Here is a 21,392-nt window from a genome sequence, read left to right as displayed (position 1 = left end):
CTCTCACTCCTCAAAATTTAGTCCAGTTTCATGGATATCACTCCAGAGCTTGTTAGAAATTCAGACTCTGCCCTCTCAACACCTCTGCTGAATCAGAAACTGCATTTGATCAAAACCCTTTATTGGTTCATGTTCCCATTAACACTTGAGAAGTTCGGTCCTAGAACACTGCCTGGCAGTTAGTAGAGGTTTAGTAAATATTTATTGAAATGTTGAATGAATCAATGTCTTCACACCTGCCCCCCTTTTTATTTTTTTTTATTTTTTTTAAGATTTATATATTTATTTATACAAGCACTGAGTACAGTTAGAAGAAGCACGGGAGGGTGAGAGAATTTACCCGATTCACAGCAGAGAGCAGAGGAGGCAGACTGACGAAGTACACTGCTGAGGGGAGCAGCAGGCACGGCAGGAGAGGTCTGTGGCACCGTGTGGGACCCTCACTGGTGGCCGGGGATCTAACCGGCGCTGCAGAGGCTGCGGGCAGCTTGGCAGCCCAGCACTCAACCACTGCACAGGGGAGGCCCCTGCCCCCCTTTTTAAAACAGAGTCAAACACTTAGGAAAAAAAAAATTAGGCAGTTTGAAAACTGGAGTTCAAAGTGATGGCCTCAAACATTTGAAAGCTCATCTCTGGGCAGGTTGTTTGACAGTAGTGTTTTCAGAGTTATGGATTAAAAGTTCAAGAGAAATTTCTGGCTTTATCCCTGGGTGTGTTAGTGATTGAATGGGCCACTGAAAAGATCTTTTGCCCAGAGGTGGGCAAGAAGGGAAATAATCCTGTGATGTCACTAAGGAGTTAAACCCTGCAAACCTCTTTCTCACAGCTAAATTTTATCTTCTTTGCCCACCCTTAATAAGCAGCCAGTACTTTAATTATCAGCACTCACCTACTCACCCTCCAATAGAGAAATTGTTTTTAAAATAGCATAGAGTCACTTTTAGGCCAGGGATTATTGGAAGAAATGATAATGGAAAAATCAGGCCCCAAAGGACTGTTTGGTGCCGTGCATTGTCTGTTGAATTTGCCTCATCACTATTTTTGTACAATTGCCAGACAGAAAACACGTCCATATGAATCGAATGTAGACTCATCGGGGGGCTTGTCTTTTTGAATGTAATTGTTTTCTGAGGTCTTCAACTTTTTATGTAGAATCCTTTGAATTGGCAGTGTGGTGACCCCTGGAAAGGCCAGTCCTTATGAACCTGGTGGACTTTGTTTCATTTACTATTTCCCTTTGATTCTCTGGCCATCCTGGGGAGATATAGCGACTTTATGAAGCCACACCTTAATACCAAAAATTAACTTTATGGTGGAAATGAGCAATATGATCAGGCAGGGTCAATTATTGTCCCATATAACACCCAGAAATTGACCTGTTCTCACATCAAAGGTGAGAATATTAAAGCCTTAGTGCTCATACCATTTGGTACCACTAGATGGCATTATATTCCATTCGCATTTTCTCAAGATTTGTCTTCAGCCACGTCCATAAATACTTCATCAACTTGGACATGTATTTGTAAAATTGGGTTATTTATTTTTTGGGGTGAACTTTTATGAGAAACTTTATCATATTATTTTTGAAGTCACAAACCTCAAATTATCCCAGGTCTCCTGCTCCAAAGATTCACTTTCTCTGTGCTTTCTAGAGGTCAGGGGTGACTGTTTCCCCCTGAAGGAAGTGTACCATTCCCTGGAAGGATATTGCCACCTCAGCATTTAATTTTGGTTTATTTCTTTGATATTGAAGGTAGTGTTGAGAACATCAGGGAGGCCTTAACCCATATTAAAATTTCCAGCACCTTTCTTATTTTTACTTTGAAATTGCTACTGAGCTTTACTTTTTCCTGTTGGTGGTATGTGCTCAGCACTCCTCAGAAGAGGTTATAGAAATTACTCCTGCTTCAGAACCGTCTGCAAGTTGTTAATTCACCAATATATTGTCATCACCCCTTGTGCCCTTTATAAACACCCTCCTCAGTCTCCTCTGAGTGTTGTGTTTGTTGCTGCTTCTATATAAATTTTATCTTTAGAACAGCTTTTAAAGCTTTAATCAAACTTATACTTTGAAAATTGAGTTACCTTTATAACATCCATGGCAGTAATTGCCTTGCCTCTGTTTAAATACTCATAGGGGCAGGAGCTCTTGTTACCTGTCAAAGCAATCATTTGAAGTAGTAGTAATAATTATGGTGATAATTGCTCACACTGAATTTTATGTGTCAAGTACAACCTAAAAACCTTTATTGCTCTTCATATGTCAATATTTAGGCACTATCCTTTTCTTGTTCTTTGAATGCATTTACCTTTCCCCTCAACCCCATCCTTCTGTGATGTCCAGGATAAAAGATTCCAAAGTAGGAGTTATCACCTTCCTTGTTTTAGTTTTGATACATTTTTTGATTCATCCCAAAGATGGAATACATTAAAGTCAAAAGTAATAAATTAAAAAGTTTAAATATAGTCACAGACAAGATTGAAACCTATTTTTAAAAATGCTTTAGAATTCTAATTCCTGAATTACCGCTGAAAGCTCTAAGAATGTCAAAGCTATAAGTGACATGACAAACAAAAGTCATCTCTTGTCTCTCATTCTGTTCCAATCTTTTGGGACCTGATTTGAACTCATATCTCCCAGCAACTCTAGAGAGAGCTATATTAGTGACACATGCTTTGAGAAAAAAAAAAAACGCTTTTTGTTCAAAAGTGAACTTAATTTAGTGTTTTATATTTCTATATTTCAGGGGGCACTGGAACGTAATGAGAGCAAGATTCTTCATTTCCTGATTGAATTCTTGGAAGCTAAAGAGGAACTTGAAAGAAAGCTTTCAGAGAAAGATGAATAGATTTTGCAGAATCCTTGACTGAGTAGAACTTGCTGTGTTTGACTGTTCTTATGACTTTTGCTGGAACATTTTACCAAAGACACTATGCCAGTCTAACTGTAGAACAGCAAGCCCATGCTACCCTTTCTGGTAAGTTCACTACTATGAACATAAAGCCATACCTCTACACAATTGCTATCAGTTTTTATGGTTTTCTTATACTCAAGCAACTTTTACTCTCATAAAAAAACCTCAAGATAGCACTCCAGAAAAGCATAATTACATATACAAGGACTATGTATATTGTCTGGGTCTCCGTGTGACAAGTCTTTCTTACACGTTCAAGAAGCAGACTGATAATGTTGAGGAGTAGAGGAAAGGAACTAAAAAAAAATGATGCTGTGCTTTAAAATTAATGTCAGATCAGAGTGAAATTTTCACATACCCCCTGCCCTGCAGCCATTTGTTTGGAGAGGGGCAGAAGCCAGGAGCTAAGCTGCTTATTTGAAACCCTCTTGAAGCCGCTGAGTCTTAATAGTCAGGAAACTGAATTAGACAGGACTCATGGGTTGCAGGATCTTTTCTTAGCTTCATAACAAGCTGATGACTTTAGACATCCCACTTCTTAGCTTCTCAGTGAAGCGAGGGGATAAAAGCAGCCCCATACATGTCACAGAAGGTGGTGAGGAAGATCAGTGAGCTGATGTTGGCAAAGCACTTCACACTCTACGGATCAAAGGCACAATTATAAACATGTAGACTTAACTATGATTATATTATCTATCTGATCTGTTCCCTCAAGTCATTGCCATATGTCAACAAGGAAAATTATTTGAGTCTGAGGTTCAGTTGGTGACTTGTTATTCACATTAAAGAATTAAAAAAAATCCTGTTCACGTGTTCCATTGAACTGGCCTCTTTCCTATAGCCCATTTTTAGACAAGGCTCCCATGGGGGTCATTTTTTTAATGAGGATGTCAGACCAAATTTGGCCCTCTGTGTGCTTTGAGTTCTCTTTACTCTCACGATCCAGCACTTTCCTCTGTTGAACTGACTATGGTGATTAATTGCGGTCTACTTGAGAGGCTCTGAATGAGTGTCTAAAAGATTTTTTTTTTTTTTCGATGAAAGGCAAAAACATTGGGCCTTGATATTTGCCCTACTTCCTTCCATGAGGAACAAAAATGAACGTCTCCTTGTGCAGTTAAAAAAAATCTCATTTCAGGTACGTCAAACCTGTGCCTATTAATAAACCTAGCCAAGGAAAAATGAATCCTCAGAGAGTCTGCTCCTCGTCAGGTACATCTGAATGTCGTAAGAAGTTCACCAATTATAATAATCTTAGTGGAAAGGAAGCCGGAGATCCAAACAGCTCGGGCTGGGAGAAGAAAGAACTCCAGACTAGGCATGAGCTGTGAAGGGGCTGAAAAAAGAAGGGGCGGGCTGGAGGGAGGGAGGTAGCTATTCATGAGTTTTAGTTAATGATTCATAATAACTATAATAAGTACAGCCAAAAAGGAAAGATGAGCATATCTTACAAAATCTCACATCACCATCCCAGACTCCTTCATGAGAGTGCTCGGTGCAAGTGCAGCCGGTTCAGGATACTTTGGTTTAATCTGATGGTTCGATCTGACATTGGGCTGGGAGAGAAAGGGGTCTGAAAGGGACTGAAGAGAATGCCAGGGGGACACAGGGGCCAATCAGAAGACTCCCAGCGATGCAGGCTAAGCGTGTACATTATAGAATTGAAGGGGAAGATTATCTCAGGACAAGATGTGGTTCAAGGTCCTAGTCCATATAAGCCTTGGGACACTCTGAAGAACCTGAAGAAACACAGGAACCAAGAAGCTGAGGGGGCCATGGGAGCAAAAGGGAGAATGAGAGGCAAGGGCAAAACCTCCATAGTGCTGCAAACTGGTTAAATTCATTCAACTCCTTCTTTGCTGCCACACTCACTCTTCCCTTGGGTGCACTCAGGAGTGATCCTGTGTGAGCCGGGCCTGGAAATTGATAGTAAAAAGTATGAGGGGCTGGTGTGTGTATTATGTTTCCCTGCTCAATGGATATGTTGTTCAGTCACCATGCCTATAGGTTCTATCCAGAGTCCTAACTTTTATGGAATACGGGGCTATTTCTAAAAATTTTCTACAAATGTTGTAATTAGCACAGTTAGTGGTAGGAGGTGACAGTGCAGTGGCTGATGGGAGCAGGGGAGGAGATTTGGTGGCTGGCGTTGATCCGCTGTACCTGACAACTGGAGGGAGGCCATCAGCAGTCAGCTTGGAGGCCCACTGGTGGAGGTTATAGTTGTTCTTAAGCCAAAATCCTATTTCAAGGCCCCAAAACGGGTTGAAAACAGGTTGTCAGGTGCATCCTGAATCTATAGGGGACCATTGACTGTATCTTTTCTCCACTCAGGGTGTTCTCACTGCTCAAAACCAGGGTGCACCCAGCCTGCTTTCTGCTCTTCAAAGGCACACACAGTGAGGTGCTGGGGTGGTGGGGGGGGGGGTTTGGGAGTGGGGCATTGAACTTCCTTACTCTGCAAAATGCATTTGTTTGCATTGATGTGATGACCTATAGAAGGACAAGGCGAACTTTTTCTGTACAGGGTCAGGTAGTATAGGGAAGAAAAAATTCTCCTCTGTTCTCTTTGGTTGTCTGGCCATATCTAAGAATAAAAATAACACAATAAGTTGATAGGAAAAAGCATACACATTTTGTTGGATTTTTACATGTACACGGGAGCTTTCAAAAGAGAATAAAGACCCAAACAACTGACCAGAACAGGGAGCTTTTATACCTTTAGGCAAGAAGCAATAAATTTGTGAAGAATTGTCAAGTTTGGCCTAGAGGTAGTAAAGGGTGAAGAATTGTCAGGGTCGGTTTATACAGCCTTTACGACCCTAAATTCCATGTCTCTGGTGATGAGGATGTATTCCTTCCTCCTGGTGCTACAAAGAGGATACCTTTCACACGGGAGATTTATCCCTTGCTTTCAGGAAAGAAAGGCAAGGGGTGAGGGGGCAGGATAGAGCAACCTCCCTGCCTCTGCTGTTTTTCTCACTCCTTGAGCTTAAGATATTTAATATGCTAGTGTTCCGTATTTTGGGGCTGTACATCCTGAGCATCACCAATTGTAAATATTTTTGACTTTGTGGGTTGTAGGGTCCCTACCTCTATTTAGCTCTATAGTTGTAGCTTGAAAGCATACCTGGGCAATAGGAAATCAGCTGGGCATGACCAGAATTGACCCACAGCCTATGGTTTGCCCACCTTGGTCCTGGATCCTCAGGTGTCTAGTAACATTCTATCATTTCCTGCCATATGGTCCACGTCTCTGATCTCAGTAATGTCAAACTTTGCATGTGCCATCAATTTATAAACACCACCCAATTTTTTTATTGTCTGGGTCTCTGCCAGAAGAATGTTTACATCTCTTCTCATTTCTAAATAAAATATTTTAGTATGTCTTCAAGAAATGGGATCTCAAACACAGAGTATTTATTTAGAAATAGACTTTGCTAGTGATTTAAAAATTGAATTGTGTTAGAATTAAGAGAATCTTACATTTCTGATACATATGAGCAGAAGTGCAAAAAAAAAACCTGTTGTCCATTTAAAATCATTGGTTTTTAACAGTTTTATGTTTTTATTCTGCTATATATATAGTTTTACATTTGGTTTCTTAAAATATATTTCATATTTTGTGGGGTGAGGAGGAAAGGAACCTCTTACCGTATCACCCTGGTCCTGAGTGCTTTATTTTTCTTAAAAAAAAAAAAAGTACTCGGGGGAGTTTAAAATTTCTTGATTCTGCATGAAATGTGTCGATGGTATAGCAGCCATTCTCTAGACCTGTATCAGATCCAAATCTCTTAAACCACAGCTCTTTCCACTTGTCGGTAGGCACTTGTGAAGTTTCATAAACAACTGTGAAAAAAGTGGTTTGCAATGTTCAGTTTATTTGCTTAAGTAGAATGTATCTCTGAGCAGAGGATTTTGACAGCAGTCTAGGGATGCTGCTGTGTGTCTGTGTAAGAAGTCAGCTGTGGCGAAAATGAGTTTCCCAGTGTAAGACAGGGAAGAGTCTCAGAACTTTAAGTGATACTGAGTGACCCTGTAGTAGTTTATGCGCTGCCTGAACAAAATGTATAGATTGGGTGGTTTAAATAACACAAATTAATTTTCTCACAGCTCTGAAGGTCAGAAGTCAAAGGCCAAAGTGTCAGCAGTATGGATACTGCTGAGGCGTCTCCCCGTGGCTTGGAGATGGCCTCCTCTTGCTCCTCACATGGCCTTTCCTCTGTGTGTACACGTCAGGCCTTGTGTTTCTTTGTCCAAATTTCCTCTTTTTATAAGGACACTTGTCAGATGGATTAAGATCCAGCCTCACAGTCTCATTTTGCCTTTACCTCTTTAAAGATCCAATCTCTAATTACAGTCATGTTTCTGTGGTGACTGCATTTAGGGCATCAATGTATGAATTTGTTGAGGCGGGAGGGACATATTGAGACTGTGCAGGGTCACAGAAGCTGAAAGTTGTGTGGCTGAGGCTTGGAAGCAGTTCTGCCTATGGGCAGTCAAATGATCCTAAGCTGTGTTTGCCTTTGTCTGAGAGGAGATCATAGACCAGGCTAAGGCTGCCCCAAAGGAAATGTCAAGATTCTGGTGCTTTCCTTGACTTGGGAACCCTACTCTATTATGATGGACATTTGCTCATTTTCTTTGTCTTTCAATCTCTATGGTTTTAAAATAAAAGACCTTCAAATTCACTTTGTTAATTACCCAGCATTTTTTTTTAAAGTTTTTTTTTTTTTTTCTTTTCTGTTTCCTAACTGTTGTGTACACAGCAGGTTACCTTTCTTAATTTGGGTGCATAATTTCCCTCCTGAATGTTATTCTACACTGAGGAGGAACCAGCAATGTGCTACTGACTCCCTACAGTCTAATCTGGATTCAGAAGCTGGGAGCAGAATCTAGGCCACCGGCTGAGAAGACCATGGAAGGGAAGCTTAGTGACATGGAACTCCAGCTTACCTGTGCTCCAGCAGGCATCAGGTAAGCACATGCCCGGACCATCTTCAGATTCAAATCAAGGTATTTTTAAATTGTAACATGGCATTAGGGGAGGGATGCATATGTTTATGGAAGCAAACTTATCCACAGATGGCATTGAGCAATAGAGGTGAAGACAGCGGGTCTAATCTTTCAAGAGAATGGGAATATATTTAAATTAATGTTGGTGGAGATTTGAGGACCATAAACCTCTAGTCTTTCAGGACCCCCCCAATACAAATTCTTTCTTATGGCTGGCACAGAGAACAGTACAGAAATTGACATCTTTATAAAAATGTGTAACTAGTCAACGGAATCATTTTGTCTGTCAAATCTAATGTTAATATATTTGGACTCAAACGTTGAGCCTTTTAAAAATGTATTTGGTAATTTATTTCTATAGCATTTTACAAAAATATTGATCTGTAGGGGCTGGAAATTTAAAAACAAATCGCTGTGGGGAAAAATACACACCCTGTTCCAAGTGTGCGTGCACAGATGTGCATTCCACTGAGTCCAGAAAGGAGTGAGCTCCCAGCCCGAGTTTCTCTCACAGGACCTCCAGGGGCAGCTAGAGAACAGCGCATACCTGATCAGTGAGCTGGAGGAGCGGGGGCTCTGGCTGGGCAGTGCAACCCTCTGCTTCATTCTGAACTAGAGGAACTGAGGTCTCTGCAAGGGCAAACAGAGCGAGGGTGTGGGCTGCCAGAACCTCCTAGAAGCCACAGAATGAATGGATATTCCCCACACCCAATTGGGACCCAGTAACTCCCCATTAGCTTGTTAGCTGACTGAAGGCAGAGGTACCCACAGCTGCATCAGCCTTGGCCTATACACTTGCCATGTTAGGCCTTGGGGTGGCATGTGACGCTTGGGGGAGAGCCTTTAGTCTAGAGTGGTGGTTACTCTTGTCATCCATTCCCATATGTGTTAGCCCTGAGGGCTGCTGTAACAAAATATCACAAATTGGGAGGATGAAAACAAAAAATTTATTCTCTCAGTGTTTGGGAAGCTAGCTGTCTGAAATCCAGGGCTGATGGGACCATGCTTCCCCCTGAAGCTTGTAGGGAAATCTTTCCTTTTCTTTTCCTAGCTTCTGATGGCAGTTGTTAGTCTTTGCTGTTCCTTAGCTTCTACGTGCATCTCTCCGGTCCTCCACCTTTCTCCCTGATTGTGTTGACATCATCTTTCTTCTCTACAGGTTATCTGTTTCTGTCCACATTTCTGTGTTATGAGGATCTCAGTTCTATTGAAGTAGGACTCACCTTAATGAACTCATTTTAACTTGATTACCTCTCTGCAAAGGCTCTATTTCCAAATCAGGTCATAGTCTGAGGTATTATTAGGGGCTAAGGCTTCCACATATTAGGGAGAAGGATACAATTTTACCTGTAACATAAGTTTACTGCCAGAAGAAAGAGCCTTCAGGAAAATGGGGAGAGCGAGAATATCATTCCCTAGTGTTCCACAGCCACTTGACTGCTTCTACTGTTTTGGAAGTCGTGTGCTCCCTGAGCACACAGGATTTAAAAAAAAAAAAGTGCTTCTGCTTCAGAGCCAAGAGATTTCTAACAATTATGAGTGGCTGCTGACAGATAGGATGAGCTGTCAGACTTTGGTTTCTCATAGAAGGTTATGTAAGTGACATGAAGCAAGAATTCTTAGATCTTTTGCCATTCACAAAGAATCATGAGAAATCACAGTGACTAGGACAAGTGTATATAGTAAACAGGTCATGCAACAAATATTTATAGGGGACCCACCATAACCTGGATGGGTCTACATGGTATAGGCACAAAGTGTTTCCATTATCCTGAAAAAGGGAAGACCCAAGTAAACACCCTGTAGTGCACTGCTATGAAGATGATGATAAGCCAGGTGCACACCGCAGAAATCAGTCCTCCACTTGAATGGATGTACACTGCGCTCCATTCAAGTTGCGAAGGACACGTAAGAAGTCAGCCAGGTGGAGAGAAAAGTCAAGGTCAGAGGTTTGGGAGAAAGAGGATGTTGGGGTGTTAAGGGAAATGGATACATTCAGTCAAGCACAGGTAGCAGAGGTCAGGAGAAATGATGCTAAGGCAGGGAGATCCAGGGACCTTGAGTCTAAGACTGATGACGTTTGAAATCTATCTTGCGGTTAATGGGGGTCCATTGAAGATTCTGGGGTAGCTAAGAGTGAAATTGCCAGATTTGAATTTTAGGAAGGTTTCTCTGGTGATGGTTGTGAAGGGCAGGTGAAAACAGTTAGGGGTGTAGCTCAGGAATATTTAGTGACCTTTGTGGAATCATTGTGATTGTTCTAGTGACCAGCACTCAGTGGACAAGCTCCAGAGACACTAATACTCCTGTGAAGTGCAGGGTAATTCCACATCAGAAAGAATTGCCTCTCCTAGAATGCCAGTTGTGTCCCCACTGAGAAATACTGAATAAAAAGAAATGTAAACCAGAGCTGTTCCATCTGGAGGCAGCACGGTCAGTCTGGGCCTAGTTGCAATCCTGTGTGGGTATGCTGTGGTACAGATCAAATGGGCTGCAGGCCAGGGTATTATGGCCAGCAGGCTAATTACTTCAACCTTTTCTTTCTCTCTCCAGAAGCATATCTAAAGATAATGAGTGGCATTCTTATAAAGTAGAACTTTGAATTTATAAAAAGTAAATCATCCACTATCTGTAGTACTTGATAGCTATTGGTAACAAATCATTTACCATGTCTACTATAACAGACAAGGCACTAATGGGGCCTGAACTGATGAGAAGCCACTGGCCTAGAGAGAGCTGAGGACGACAGCCACAGTGAGCAGGAGAGGGCGAGATGGCTTAACAAAAATAACTAGACAGTAGAGACCCAGTTTCTAGGAGAGAGTTTCTGAAACTTTGGGTATATAAGAATCACTAATACAAAAATTCACTAATACAAAAATTCAAATTCTCAGATCTCACACCAGACCTATCAAATGAGAATCTCTGCAGTGGGATCAAACAAGGAATCCAACAAGGTCTCAGGTGAGGCTGCTGCAGGGACGGCCCGATGAATCAGCTCATCGAGGTAACATGAAGTGGCTCACAGACCTCTCCCCACCTGAACACGCAAGCACCTTGCAATTACTGGAATACATTCAACCTTTTGAATAATTAATGAGCCTTTTATGGAAATTTCTTAGCTCCCCTTGTGTTCCCAGACCTCTAAACTAGAAACAAACATGAGACCAAACTCCTCCATGGCTAATGACATGAGTCCTCTTCAGACCTGAGCTGTGACAATCCAGATTTCCCTCCAGCACATTACCTGCTAACACCTACCTCCCCCTACACCCCCTCAAAAACAGAGAAGTCACTCAACTTGAAACAGTTTCCATCATTATCTCCCCAGTAGATTTTATAAATGGTTCTATGTATAGACACATCAGCATTTGTGCCTGAACCTTTCTTTACAAAGAAAAAGTTTTAAAGAGCTATAGGTAGTGAGCATCCAAGAAATGCTGGGACATAAACTTATCCATCCCACCCCTCAAACCTGGGGGTGCAGAGGGCTCTTCATAAAGACGGGGCATGGCAGCCTTGATAAAAATGCTTCAAGCCTTCAAGGGGACAACATGTGAGGCTGGGATATCTTCCTATTTCCAGAGCTCAGTCATGGCTTTGAGAGAGGTAAAGGAAAATGAAAGGACAATGAGAAAAAATAAATAATAGAAAGCCCTTGCCTTTTATGTACCTTCTCTATGCCTAGGTTTCACACCCTCAGAAAAACTGTGTTTCAAATTGGGGCTAAATAGCAGCTAAAGGATCTGCAGCCTCTGGTGTCACTACCCAGGGAGAAAGAATTAGGTCAGCACCAGCCACATAGCACAAAGAATCCTCTGGGATATTGGTGGTCCCTAAGGGCTGGGGAATGAGGCCCATGCCAGCTACGTTTCCCACCCCCTTGCAGCAAAGTCAGAAAGGGAGGGAGGCAGCAAGAGAGGAGGATTGGGGTTTTATTTCCTCAAGCTGTATGCTTTAGACTGACTTCCATTCCCCAAGCCTGCCCCCCAGATGTCTGCAGTTGGTCCTGACCTCTGCCCTGGGACACTTGCTTCAAGGAAAATAAGGCAAACAAACCCCTCGTGTTCCCAACAAGTTGAAAACTCATTGTGCACATGCTCGAGGCTTGCAGGTTATCTGGATCCTTTCTCCTTTCTGATTCAGGCTGTGCTGTCTTAAAGACTGAGCCTGAAATGGGTAAAATCCTTCCATGCGAGTGCACCTTTAATGTCAAAGGGGGAGGCTTTCTAACATGGCAGCCTGGGGGGTGGAAGGGCTGTTTAGCTCAGTATGGTTGCCTAGAATGAAACCTGCTCCTGGCCTGAGCCCACTCCACAGCATGTCCTGACCCATACTTGCAAGACCAGCTGTGTTGTTGGTCTCGGTTTGCCTACAGACAGTGCTGCTTTTCTTTAGAACAAAGTCTCATCAGGCAGCAGAAGAAACTGGAGATTGCTATCGCCAGGATGCAGAAAGAAGCTGAAGAGGCAGGGCGAAGGTGTCAACATGCAGAAGAGAAGGCCAAGAAGGAGCCACTGAGGTGAGCTCATTGACTGCCTGCTACTCCTGTCATCCAACGTGTCTGGTGCAGTTGCCAAGGGGTAGAGACTGATCTGCAGCCAAAAAGAATTCCACTGATTCTCTATATAGTCAGGAGGAGGTTGGCTGACCCCTCTCTCTGTTCCCATTTTGAAAAATTAGGCCAATTAGCCCCACCCCTCCAACCTATCAAGGCAATGATAAAGAGCAGTTGAATAGCTATAAGCAAAATCTTATGGAAGTGAGTGATTTTTTTAAAAAGTTATGCCATTTCCCACTTGTGAATCAATATATTTATTGTCTAGAAACAATTCTTCTGTGTTTTCCTTATACATAAGCTATTTACCTAGGGTCTATAATGGCTTTATGGTGGTGTTCTGGAAAGAATGCTTATTCACTTATTTTTTTACAACCTATGCTATTGCTTCAGTAGCAGAGTCAGGTTGGTTAAGAAGAGCTTCAGGGCTGGTGTATCTTCTTTATTTCAAGTTTAATTTTTTTTTTAAGATTTATTATTTATACAAGCACTGGGTACAGTCAGAAGTGCAGGAGGGTGAGAGAATTCACCAGAGCCAGAAGGGAGAGCAGAGCAGGCAGACTGACGAAGTACACTGCTGAGGGGAGCAGCAGGTGTGGCAGGAGAGGTCTGTGCGCCATGTGGGACCTTCGCCCGGCGGGTGGGGATCGAACCGGCGCTGCAGAGGCTGTGGGCAGCTTTGCAACCCAGCACTCAACCGCTGCACCACTGGGGAGGCCCTCAAGTTTAATATTGTTGATGGAATATTCCTAAATGATAGAAACCCAGAGTTGGCTGCCAGCTTGGACTGGAACTTCCTGTGGGAAGATGCAGGTCTTCTCTCAAAGGGCATGACAAGCAGATGCTAACACTTAGCAAAAAACGTATGGGAGGGGGTGGCATCAGGGGAGTTGTATGTAGAGGCCCCACCCTGCAGGTCCCAAGGTGCACTGGAGAGAGCTTGAGCTCTGCTTCAGCCTTCACTCACCAGTTCCCGTCAAGAGATTTTGTGTAGTTCATCAAATGTACCACCATCCACAGCACCCCTGACCTTGCTATGTGAATAGAAACTAGTCCTCTTGCTTAAAAAGGTATGGGAATTAGGGAGACAAGATAGTCAATTAGGTTTTACTTTAATTATTTTAAAAGTCAGAAGAGGGGAAGGGTTTGTGTCTATATTTGCACAAGTCATTTGGCTCTTGGGAAGCTAAACAAAACCTTTGTAGCAAACCACAGCTACCAGGTCAGTATATGATCCAACCCTCTCTGAGAATGGAGAAACATGCCTACCTCGAAGCCATCTTGTATGACGGCATACACTCTGCTCTCTCATGGAAAAGAGGTGTGTAAAAGCTTAAAAATGTCGTATGGCCAATGGAAGAATAATGTGCTTAACATTTATAAAAATCCACATAGATAGAAAGGAATAAAAAGAGCTACCTTTCCTGCTTGGTAAATTTATGCAGTCACACATTATGAAGACTCTGTAGGCTTAACTTTGTCTTTATAAGATTCTCTTGACAGTGTTGAAAAAAAAATTCACTACCTCTTCCCCCACCGTTGCATTCTCCAATAGTTTAGCTCTGCATTTCAACCCACATGGCAGAACCCAGAGTTTCCTCTGTAATTCATTCTTTGCCCTCACCATCTGCACAGACGTCTCACACTTAAATTATACAGATGGTTGGTAACCTGACAGACAGAGAAGTTTTGGCTGGGAGGGCAATGTTCTTACATTAAATGCACTGAGAGATTCATGAAACAGTTCTTAATAATTGCATCGAGATGACAAGCACACATAGCCAAAGTCAAGAGCAGGTCTCGCAAGCAAGAATTAACCTTCTTCATGCCAGATTTATTGGCAACGAGAGCATCTGTTGCTGCCAAATTGCTGGAGCCTATACTTGTTTGCAGTTGTGAATCACAGAATTATAGAAGTGAGATGTGAAAAAGATTTTCATGGGCACTGCACCATACTTTCCTGGTGAATGATGTTACAGGATATGTCCTGGTGCTTTATTCAATTAAAAGTTGTTGCTCCACTTGGTCATCTCTCAATAGAAGTGCTGTGTAATAATGTTTATATGGTACTTCATCTTTGGTCTGTTTCCTCCAACCCTCACACCAGTCTTTCAGTAGCTGCTATTCTGATTGCCTTATCATTAATCATCTTGAAGGTCTCAGAGACAAGGGAGAACATAGGGAAGAGATTAAATATACAGAGGCAAGGAATGACAGCTAGTCAGATGAGAAACTAGATTCTGGGTAGAAATGTTAAGATCAATTGGCTGTTGGATTATCTCAGTCCCTTTTTTCTAGGCAGCAAGCATCTCAGAAGAACTAAAGAAGGAGCAAGACACCAGTGCTCATTCAGAGAGAAAGAATATGGAGAAAGAATATGGAGCAGACAATTAAAGACTTATGAAAAAGATTGGGCGAAGCTGAACAGACGGCCCTGATGGGGAGCAGAAAGCAAACCCAAAAACTGCAATCCAGGGTAGGAGTCTGGCTGGGTTGTCATGTGGTCTTGACAATCCTCAATTCAAGCCCTTTTTGCCTTGAAAGATATTTCTGATATCCCACACCTCAATTTCATTTTAGCATTTTCTGATCCTTGAAAATCGAGTATATTGAGTACATCTCAATATACTTGTTCACTCTTGCTTACATCGGGTCATCGAATAGGTCTTATCCTGGACTAGTTGAAATCTGCCTTCACTCTGCTGCCAGGTGATAGGGAGTTCTCAGTATGTCTTCTCCCACGCACCTGTATCAGCTCTAGCCTCTCCATGGCTAGAGTTAGCCACTATTTCCAAGCATATCCTCAGTCTTGCTTCTGGGCCTTTACTCCTGTTATTTCCTCTGTGGGCAATGATTATTTCTTAACAGCCAGAGAAAGAAGGCAGAACACAATTAAGTCAAGGACTTACTAAAGACATAGTGAGAGCTGACAGAAATGATGTAGTACTTTCCTTCAGGGAGCTTAACAACAGGAAGATCTATCTTGAAAATAGAATTTTTTTTTTAATTATTGAATCAATTGAATCGATTTCAGTGACAACGTACAGGTCATGTGACAAATGTGGTAAAGATGGAAAGAATATTTGACTTGGATTTGATGGGTAGAAGGACCTTCAAAAAAAGATTATGGCCTATGTACTTTTATGGCTCATCCATATAGTCAAGTTGATTAAAAAGGAATAAGGGAAGAATTCTATAACATATTCTAGTAATCACACCTAGCAGTTTAACAATGATAAAAGGGGCAAGTTATGTGGAGAGTACACAACCTTTTGTGCAGGAAAAGGGAGCAAGATGTACACATTTGCTTAAATTTTCAAAAAGAACAGGTGACAGGATAAAACAAACTAATAAAAGTAGCAACCCATTGCAGGAGAGCACATAGATGAAAATTAGACCTTCTAAAGCTACCTTAATTGTTTTGATTACAAAATCATAAGACACATACTTTATAATTTAAAAATAAATTTTTTTAAAGATTTATTTATATAAGACCCAGGGTATAGGCCAGAAGCGTGGGAGGGTGAGAGGATTCACCTGAGACAGAGCGGGGAGCAGAACAGGCAGACCGACGAAATACACTGCTGAGGGGAGCAGTGGGCGAGACAGGAGAGGTCTGCTTCACCATGTGGGAGCCTCGCCGGCAGGCCAGGATCAAACCAGCGCTGCAGAGTCTGCAGACAGCTTCACAGCGCTGCGCTCAACCTCCTGCATGACCAGGGAGGCCCTAAAAATATTTATTTTTTAATTAAAAAAATAGAACAAAGCTGTCTCTAAAAAAAATTTTTTTTTAAAGATTTATTTATTTATACAAGCACTGGGTACAGTCAGAGGCGCGGGAGGGTGAGAGAATTCACCAGAGCCAGAGCGGGGAGCAGAGCAGGCAGAAGGACCGAAGTACACTGCTGAGGGGAGCAGCGGGTGGCAGGAGAGGTCTGCGCGCCATGTGGGATCCTCGCCCGGCAGGCGGAGATCGAACCGGTGCTGCAGAGGCTGCGGGCAGCTTCACAACCGAGCGCTCAACCACTGCGCCACCGGGAAGGCCCTGTCTCTAAAATTTTAATAAAATGGAAACGAAGCTAGCTACTTATCAGTTTGTGAGGGCATGAAACAAAGAATAGTTATTCCCACTGACTTTTAAACATCGAGTTTTTCCTAAACATTCTTTATGGAATGCGTCTAAGGACGATAGAACAAAATCACTAGCAAATAAAACAAACTACCTTTGCCGTTTTAACATGATAGTATCTTATTGCTACTAGAAATAAGACTAATATATTTATTTATGCACCAACATATATGAGGAACCAAGATTTTTAGTATAGGAGAACATATAGACAGAAAATATTTAAAAAAAAAAAAAAAACCTTATAACATGGCTTTCCCCCCTAAAAAATAGATGATACTGCTATTTACAGCTCAAAGTTAAGATTGCAGAATTTTATTTCCAATTTGTCCACTATTATGGCCTAAAACCAATTATGACCCAGCAGCAATGGGCTCCTGAACATCAGATGATACTAATAAATTATGATTAATCTTCTTGAAAAGCATAATCATCATACCATTTTCTATTAGAATTACATAAATAAATATTTACAGATAAGTTTATATACTGTGTAGGACTGCTTTAAAAAAGTAACTTTTCCCTTTGTTATCAGTCCAAAAAAAAAGCAATGAGTGAATGAATGAAACAAGTATTTAAAAATGTAGAGAGAGTCTTCTGTCAATCTCAGATTTCAGCAATGTGTTACATTCCTAAATGATAAGTCCAGAAGACTTTTTTTAAAAAGATTTATTTATTTATTTATACAAGCACTGGGTACAGTCAGAAGTGCGGGAGGGTGAGAGAATTCACCAGAGCCAGAGCGGGGAGCAGAGCAGGCAGAAGGACCCAAGTACACTGCTGAGGGGAGCAGCGGGTGGCGGGAGAGGTCGCCATGTGGGACCCTCACTGGTGGCCGGGGATCGAACCAGCTCTGCAGAGGCTGCAGGCAGCTTCGCAGTCCAGCGCTCAACCACTGCGCCACCAGGGGCTTTTAATGGGCTTTTAATGGGCTTCATCCACAAGGAATTGTGCTCCCACAGACTCTCCCACTCCCACTTATGGAGGCCCATAAGGCCAGAGTGGAGAGACGGGGAGGTAAGGTAGTAAGAGATGGGGTCAGATAGTCCAGGCATATTCACGTGTCAGGGAACTGAACTTTTCTTGTACCTTTTTTTTTTTTTTTTTGAGGGTTTTTTTTTTTTTTTTAAGCTTTCTTTTTAAAAGAAAGGAAGTCCTCTTTGAGAAGGAGACACGTGTTAAGAAGGCAGGAGAGAGTCATAGGTGTGTGGGGCTGAGAAGGAGCGGTCAACACCCTTTCCCCATCAGTTCCCCACCCCTCCTTTACTTCTCTCCATATCATTTATCACCATCTAACATATTCTATATTTTACTATGTTTTTTTGCGTGTGATCCACTCGTTAATGTAAGTAATATGTATGCTTATTCAGGGGAGAGATTTTTGTCTGTTTTTTTCATTATTGTATCCCTAGTCCTGGGGTCTCATGTGTAAAAGTCATCAAATTTTGGTTGAATGAATGCTATGTTTGTATAACTCAGTAAGACTCGTAAGGTGACAGGCAGATTGCTAGTGTGTATAGATTACTCTCCCACAGAGCAGGCTATCGGGCTATGTGTGACACATGTGTGACATAGTGTCAGGGTCTGGTTGCTTTAGAAAAATCAGAGCAGAACATGGAGAAAGAAGCTGAAGATTGAGAGGTATATTGGCTGAGTCCTTAGCGTGTGCTATGTATAGCTTATTCTCTCTGTACTATCTTCATAGGTAATGTAAAAGGGGAAGCTTATCTCCCTGTATGGATTAGCCTTGCACATCCTTCGGAATCTAAACAGTCCTTTTATAAACTCATAGTTGAACCAACATCTCACTTTTGATGAGGTAGTTTTCCTGTTTACCCAGTTTAAATACTGCCCAAAAGAGAGCAAACACATTTTGTAAGAGGGAGAAATATTGGGATGGAGCCGCAGGCACACGGGTGAAAGAATTTACCAGAACAGAGTAGAGAACAGAAAAGGTGGATTTATTGAGATTCATGGCTAAGAGAAGCAAGCAGGTGAGACTGCAGAGGCCTGCACACCAAGGATTTGAGGCTCTCTTTTATAGTCTGTTTTCATGGGCTTTCTAACTCGAGGGTGCCAGTTTGCCCCAGTTATCTACTAGGATGTCTGGTCTCAGGCACTGGCCTTTGACTCAGAATCAAGTCCTGGCTCCTCTTTCTGCATTCTTGGAGCTGGAATGGTTTTTCTGGTCGTTGACCATATGGCTTGTCCCCAAGGGAAGCTTATCAATTCCCTTATCGATTCATGCCTCCCAGAGCTGCTTGCTGGGCAAGGAGTGAGGGCTTAGTTTTTAACCTTACTAAATTGTACCCCAACACAGCTTCCATTAGTGATCTTACTCTACTTCAAATGATCATGCCAGTAGGCAAATAAATGTCAGTCTGGCTTGCTTGCAGACCTGTGGTCTGAGGTGAGGGTTTGGTTGCAGGTTCGTGGAATGGAAGGTGAACTGGAGGGCAAAATCCAATGTAATGCAGAAGCCCAGAGGGGAGCCCGCAGACTGGAGCCATGCATCAAAGGATCTGACCTACCAGGTAATCCCAGAAACCACTCCCTGGATATCTAGCTGGGTGCTATCCTGGAGAAATGTGCTCCTTCAAGCCTGAAATGGCCTTCCAGGTCTGCTGCGCTTCTCTCTCTGTCTCTGCTCTCCTCAGCATAGACACTGACTCACCCTGCCAGGGCTCCTGCGCTATTAGTGGTTTGGGTTGCTCCCTTTTCAGAGCTCTCAGGAAGCAAAATGTGGCAGCAAGTTGCAATTAGAAGTGAAAAGCTATTTATACTGCCCTTATTTTTTTCACACATAATGTCTGCAGCACTTTCAGAAAGATGCCTTCCTGTGAGAGGCTGAGTGAGAACAATGTGTAAATGAAGTGACTAGCAGAGGCTCTGGTGGCTACTCAGCCAGCAAGCAGGTTACCTGACTAAATTGGAGCAGGAGATATTTCCACTCCTATTTTCCAGTTGCACAGAACCTCTGGACCACCCTCTAAGGCTCCGGTCCTGGCATCAGGAGGAAATAGCAAATGCTCGAGAGAGGCCCAAAGCTTTCTCACTTGAAAGTGTTGACTCAACAAATCATATAAAAGAGGGGAGCAGACTTCCTAGAAGTAATTAGTGCATTTCTAAAGTAATGAGGTATTCCTTCATTTCTAACCTTTCATCTTCTAACCTTCATTTTCTTTTCTTCAAATGGAGTAGATCTCAGACTCCTTGATGGCAAAGGTGTTGTATTACTTGCCGCTTTCAGGCCTAGCAACTTTCTGGCACAGAGGAGGTATGCATATTTCAGTTGTTGAACACAGATGCCAAAGGTCACTTTTCTATCCTCTCCTGCTGCACAATACAGCTGATTCCAGTGAAAAGGCATCGTGTTTACTGTAACTTTGACAGTGCTGTGCTAGATCCCCATCCTGATTCTGGTCCCTCAGGCTTGGTGGTTGCTAGAAATGCCGAAGTCTCCCTTCCTTGCTACTGGACGGATAGTGTTGATGAGAAAGCAGACTACTTCAGAGGCCTCATCTCGGGCTAATTAAGATGAAATGAGCTACTTGCATAGCTCTTCTTTACTGGATAAGTGGTTCTTTTCTAAGACAAGTTAGCCTGACAGTTGTTTAGACCATGCTAGTTACATCAAAACCATTACGAGTAAGCCCTCAGTACGTGTGGCTGAGAAAGAAAACACCTTGGCAACATGAAAGACTTGTGCTATTCTACTCTTCTTTTGATGAGATGGAAGGCCGCCCATATTGAGGGAGGGAAAGACTGCTTGTTAATAATGCCAGGGATTTTTCTTCCTTTTATATTCCTGTGGATTATTCTTACTGTTTTCTTCTGTAAACAACCTCATTAGAGAACAAAACACCAAAGCTCTCCTTTTTTGGTTTTCATTATCCCAAAGGATACTTTCTTGTTCTATTGTGCTTTGTTTTTGTTTCTTTATGGCAATTATCTTAATGTTTCCCATGCACAAGCAGAGAGGTGTATTTCTTAATTTCTTCCAAGTATCTGCACAATGTTTAGAGTATATCTATTCAATTATGCAGTGATTTTCTGCCATCAGACGACACCTATTATATGCAAGATATTCGGCTATACCCTGTAAGTTTAAAGAGACATTGAGGAGACCTCCGCAGTCCTCCATATTAATACCTGGTTTTAATATATTCAAGGTAGGTTTTGAGTTAAGTCTGTCCACTGGTCAACATATAAATAACCATCAAGGTCTCACCCATAGCAGGAGTTTAGAAAACCTAAATAAGTGCCAGAACAAAGAATAACTATAATAAAGAAAAAAATCACAAGCAACAAGCAACTATAAACACACTACAGGAGGGGTGGAGAGGAGGGATTGGGGTCAAAATAAGGGGGGGGGTGCAATTGTATGGGGAATATAACCAAGATGAAAATGCATACATTGTGCAAAAATGAAAATGATGTAAGAAATATATTTTAAAAAAATTTTAAAAATAAAATGATAAAAAAAAAAAACATCGGGACTATGAGTCAGGGCATGTTGTGATAGTACATTATAGATGCCAATAGAAAACGCCATTTTGAAAGGGACATGTAGTTTCCTTTGCTAGGAGAAATCCTCTAGGAATATCCTACTGCACTGGAGGAGGAATCAACTGTGAACCATCTACAATAGGTCTGTGGCCAGTCCTTGCTGGGCATACATCTTACCCCGTATGTCCCTCTAGCACTTGGAAACTCATCCTATTTTCTCTCTCCAGTGCCTAGAAAAACATGTAATATAGCAGTACATAAGAACTGG

At 42.1% G+C, this 21,392-nt stretch overlaps 1 protein-coding gene across 1 annotated transcript in view; it reads left to right on the top strand.

Annotated features, from left to right (window-relative positions):
- Window positions 1-21,392, top strand: part of MYH15 (myosin heavy chain 15) — a gene marked incomplete at both ends in the record, with an annotated part of 143,292 nt that overhangs the window by 118,389 nt on the left and 3,511 nt on the right. Inside the window, 9 exon segments of the mRNA XM_084232648.1 lie at window positions 2,748-2,848; window positions 7,779-7,892; window positions 12,310-12,440; window positions 12,443-12,453; window positions 14,788-14,856; window positions 14,858-14,890; window positions 14,894-14,965; window positions 19,044-19,130; window positions 19,132-19,149. Of these exon segments, the coding sequence (XP_084088774.1) occupies window positions 2,748-2,848; window positions 7,779-7,892; window positions 12,310-12,440; window positions 12,443-12,453; window positions 14,788-14,856; window positions 14,858-14,890; window positions 14,894-14,965; window positions 19,044-19,130; window positions 19,132-19,149 (636 nt within the window).

The sequence above is a fragment of the Talpa europaea genome, assembly GCF_964194135.1.
Source record: "Talpa europaea genome assembly, chromosome: 4".
NCBI lineage: Eukaryota > Metazoa > Chordata > Mammalia > Eulipotyphla > Talpidae > Talpa > Talpa europaea.
The sequence above is the reverse complement of the archived record's forward strand: the minus strand, read 5'-3'. Positions and strand labels throughout refer to the sequence as shown.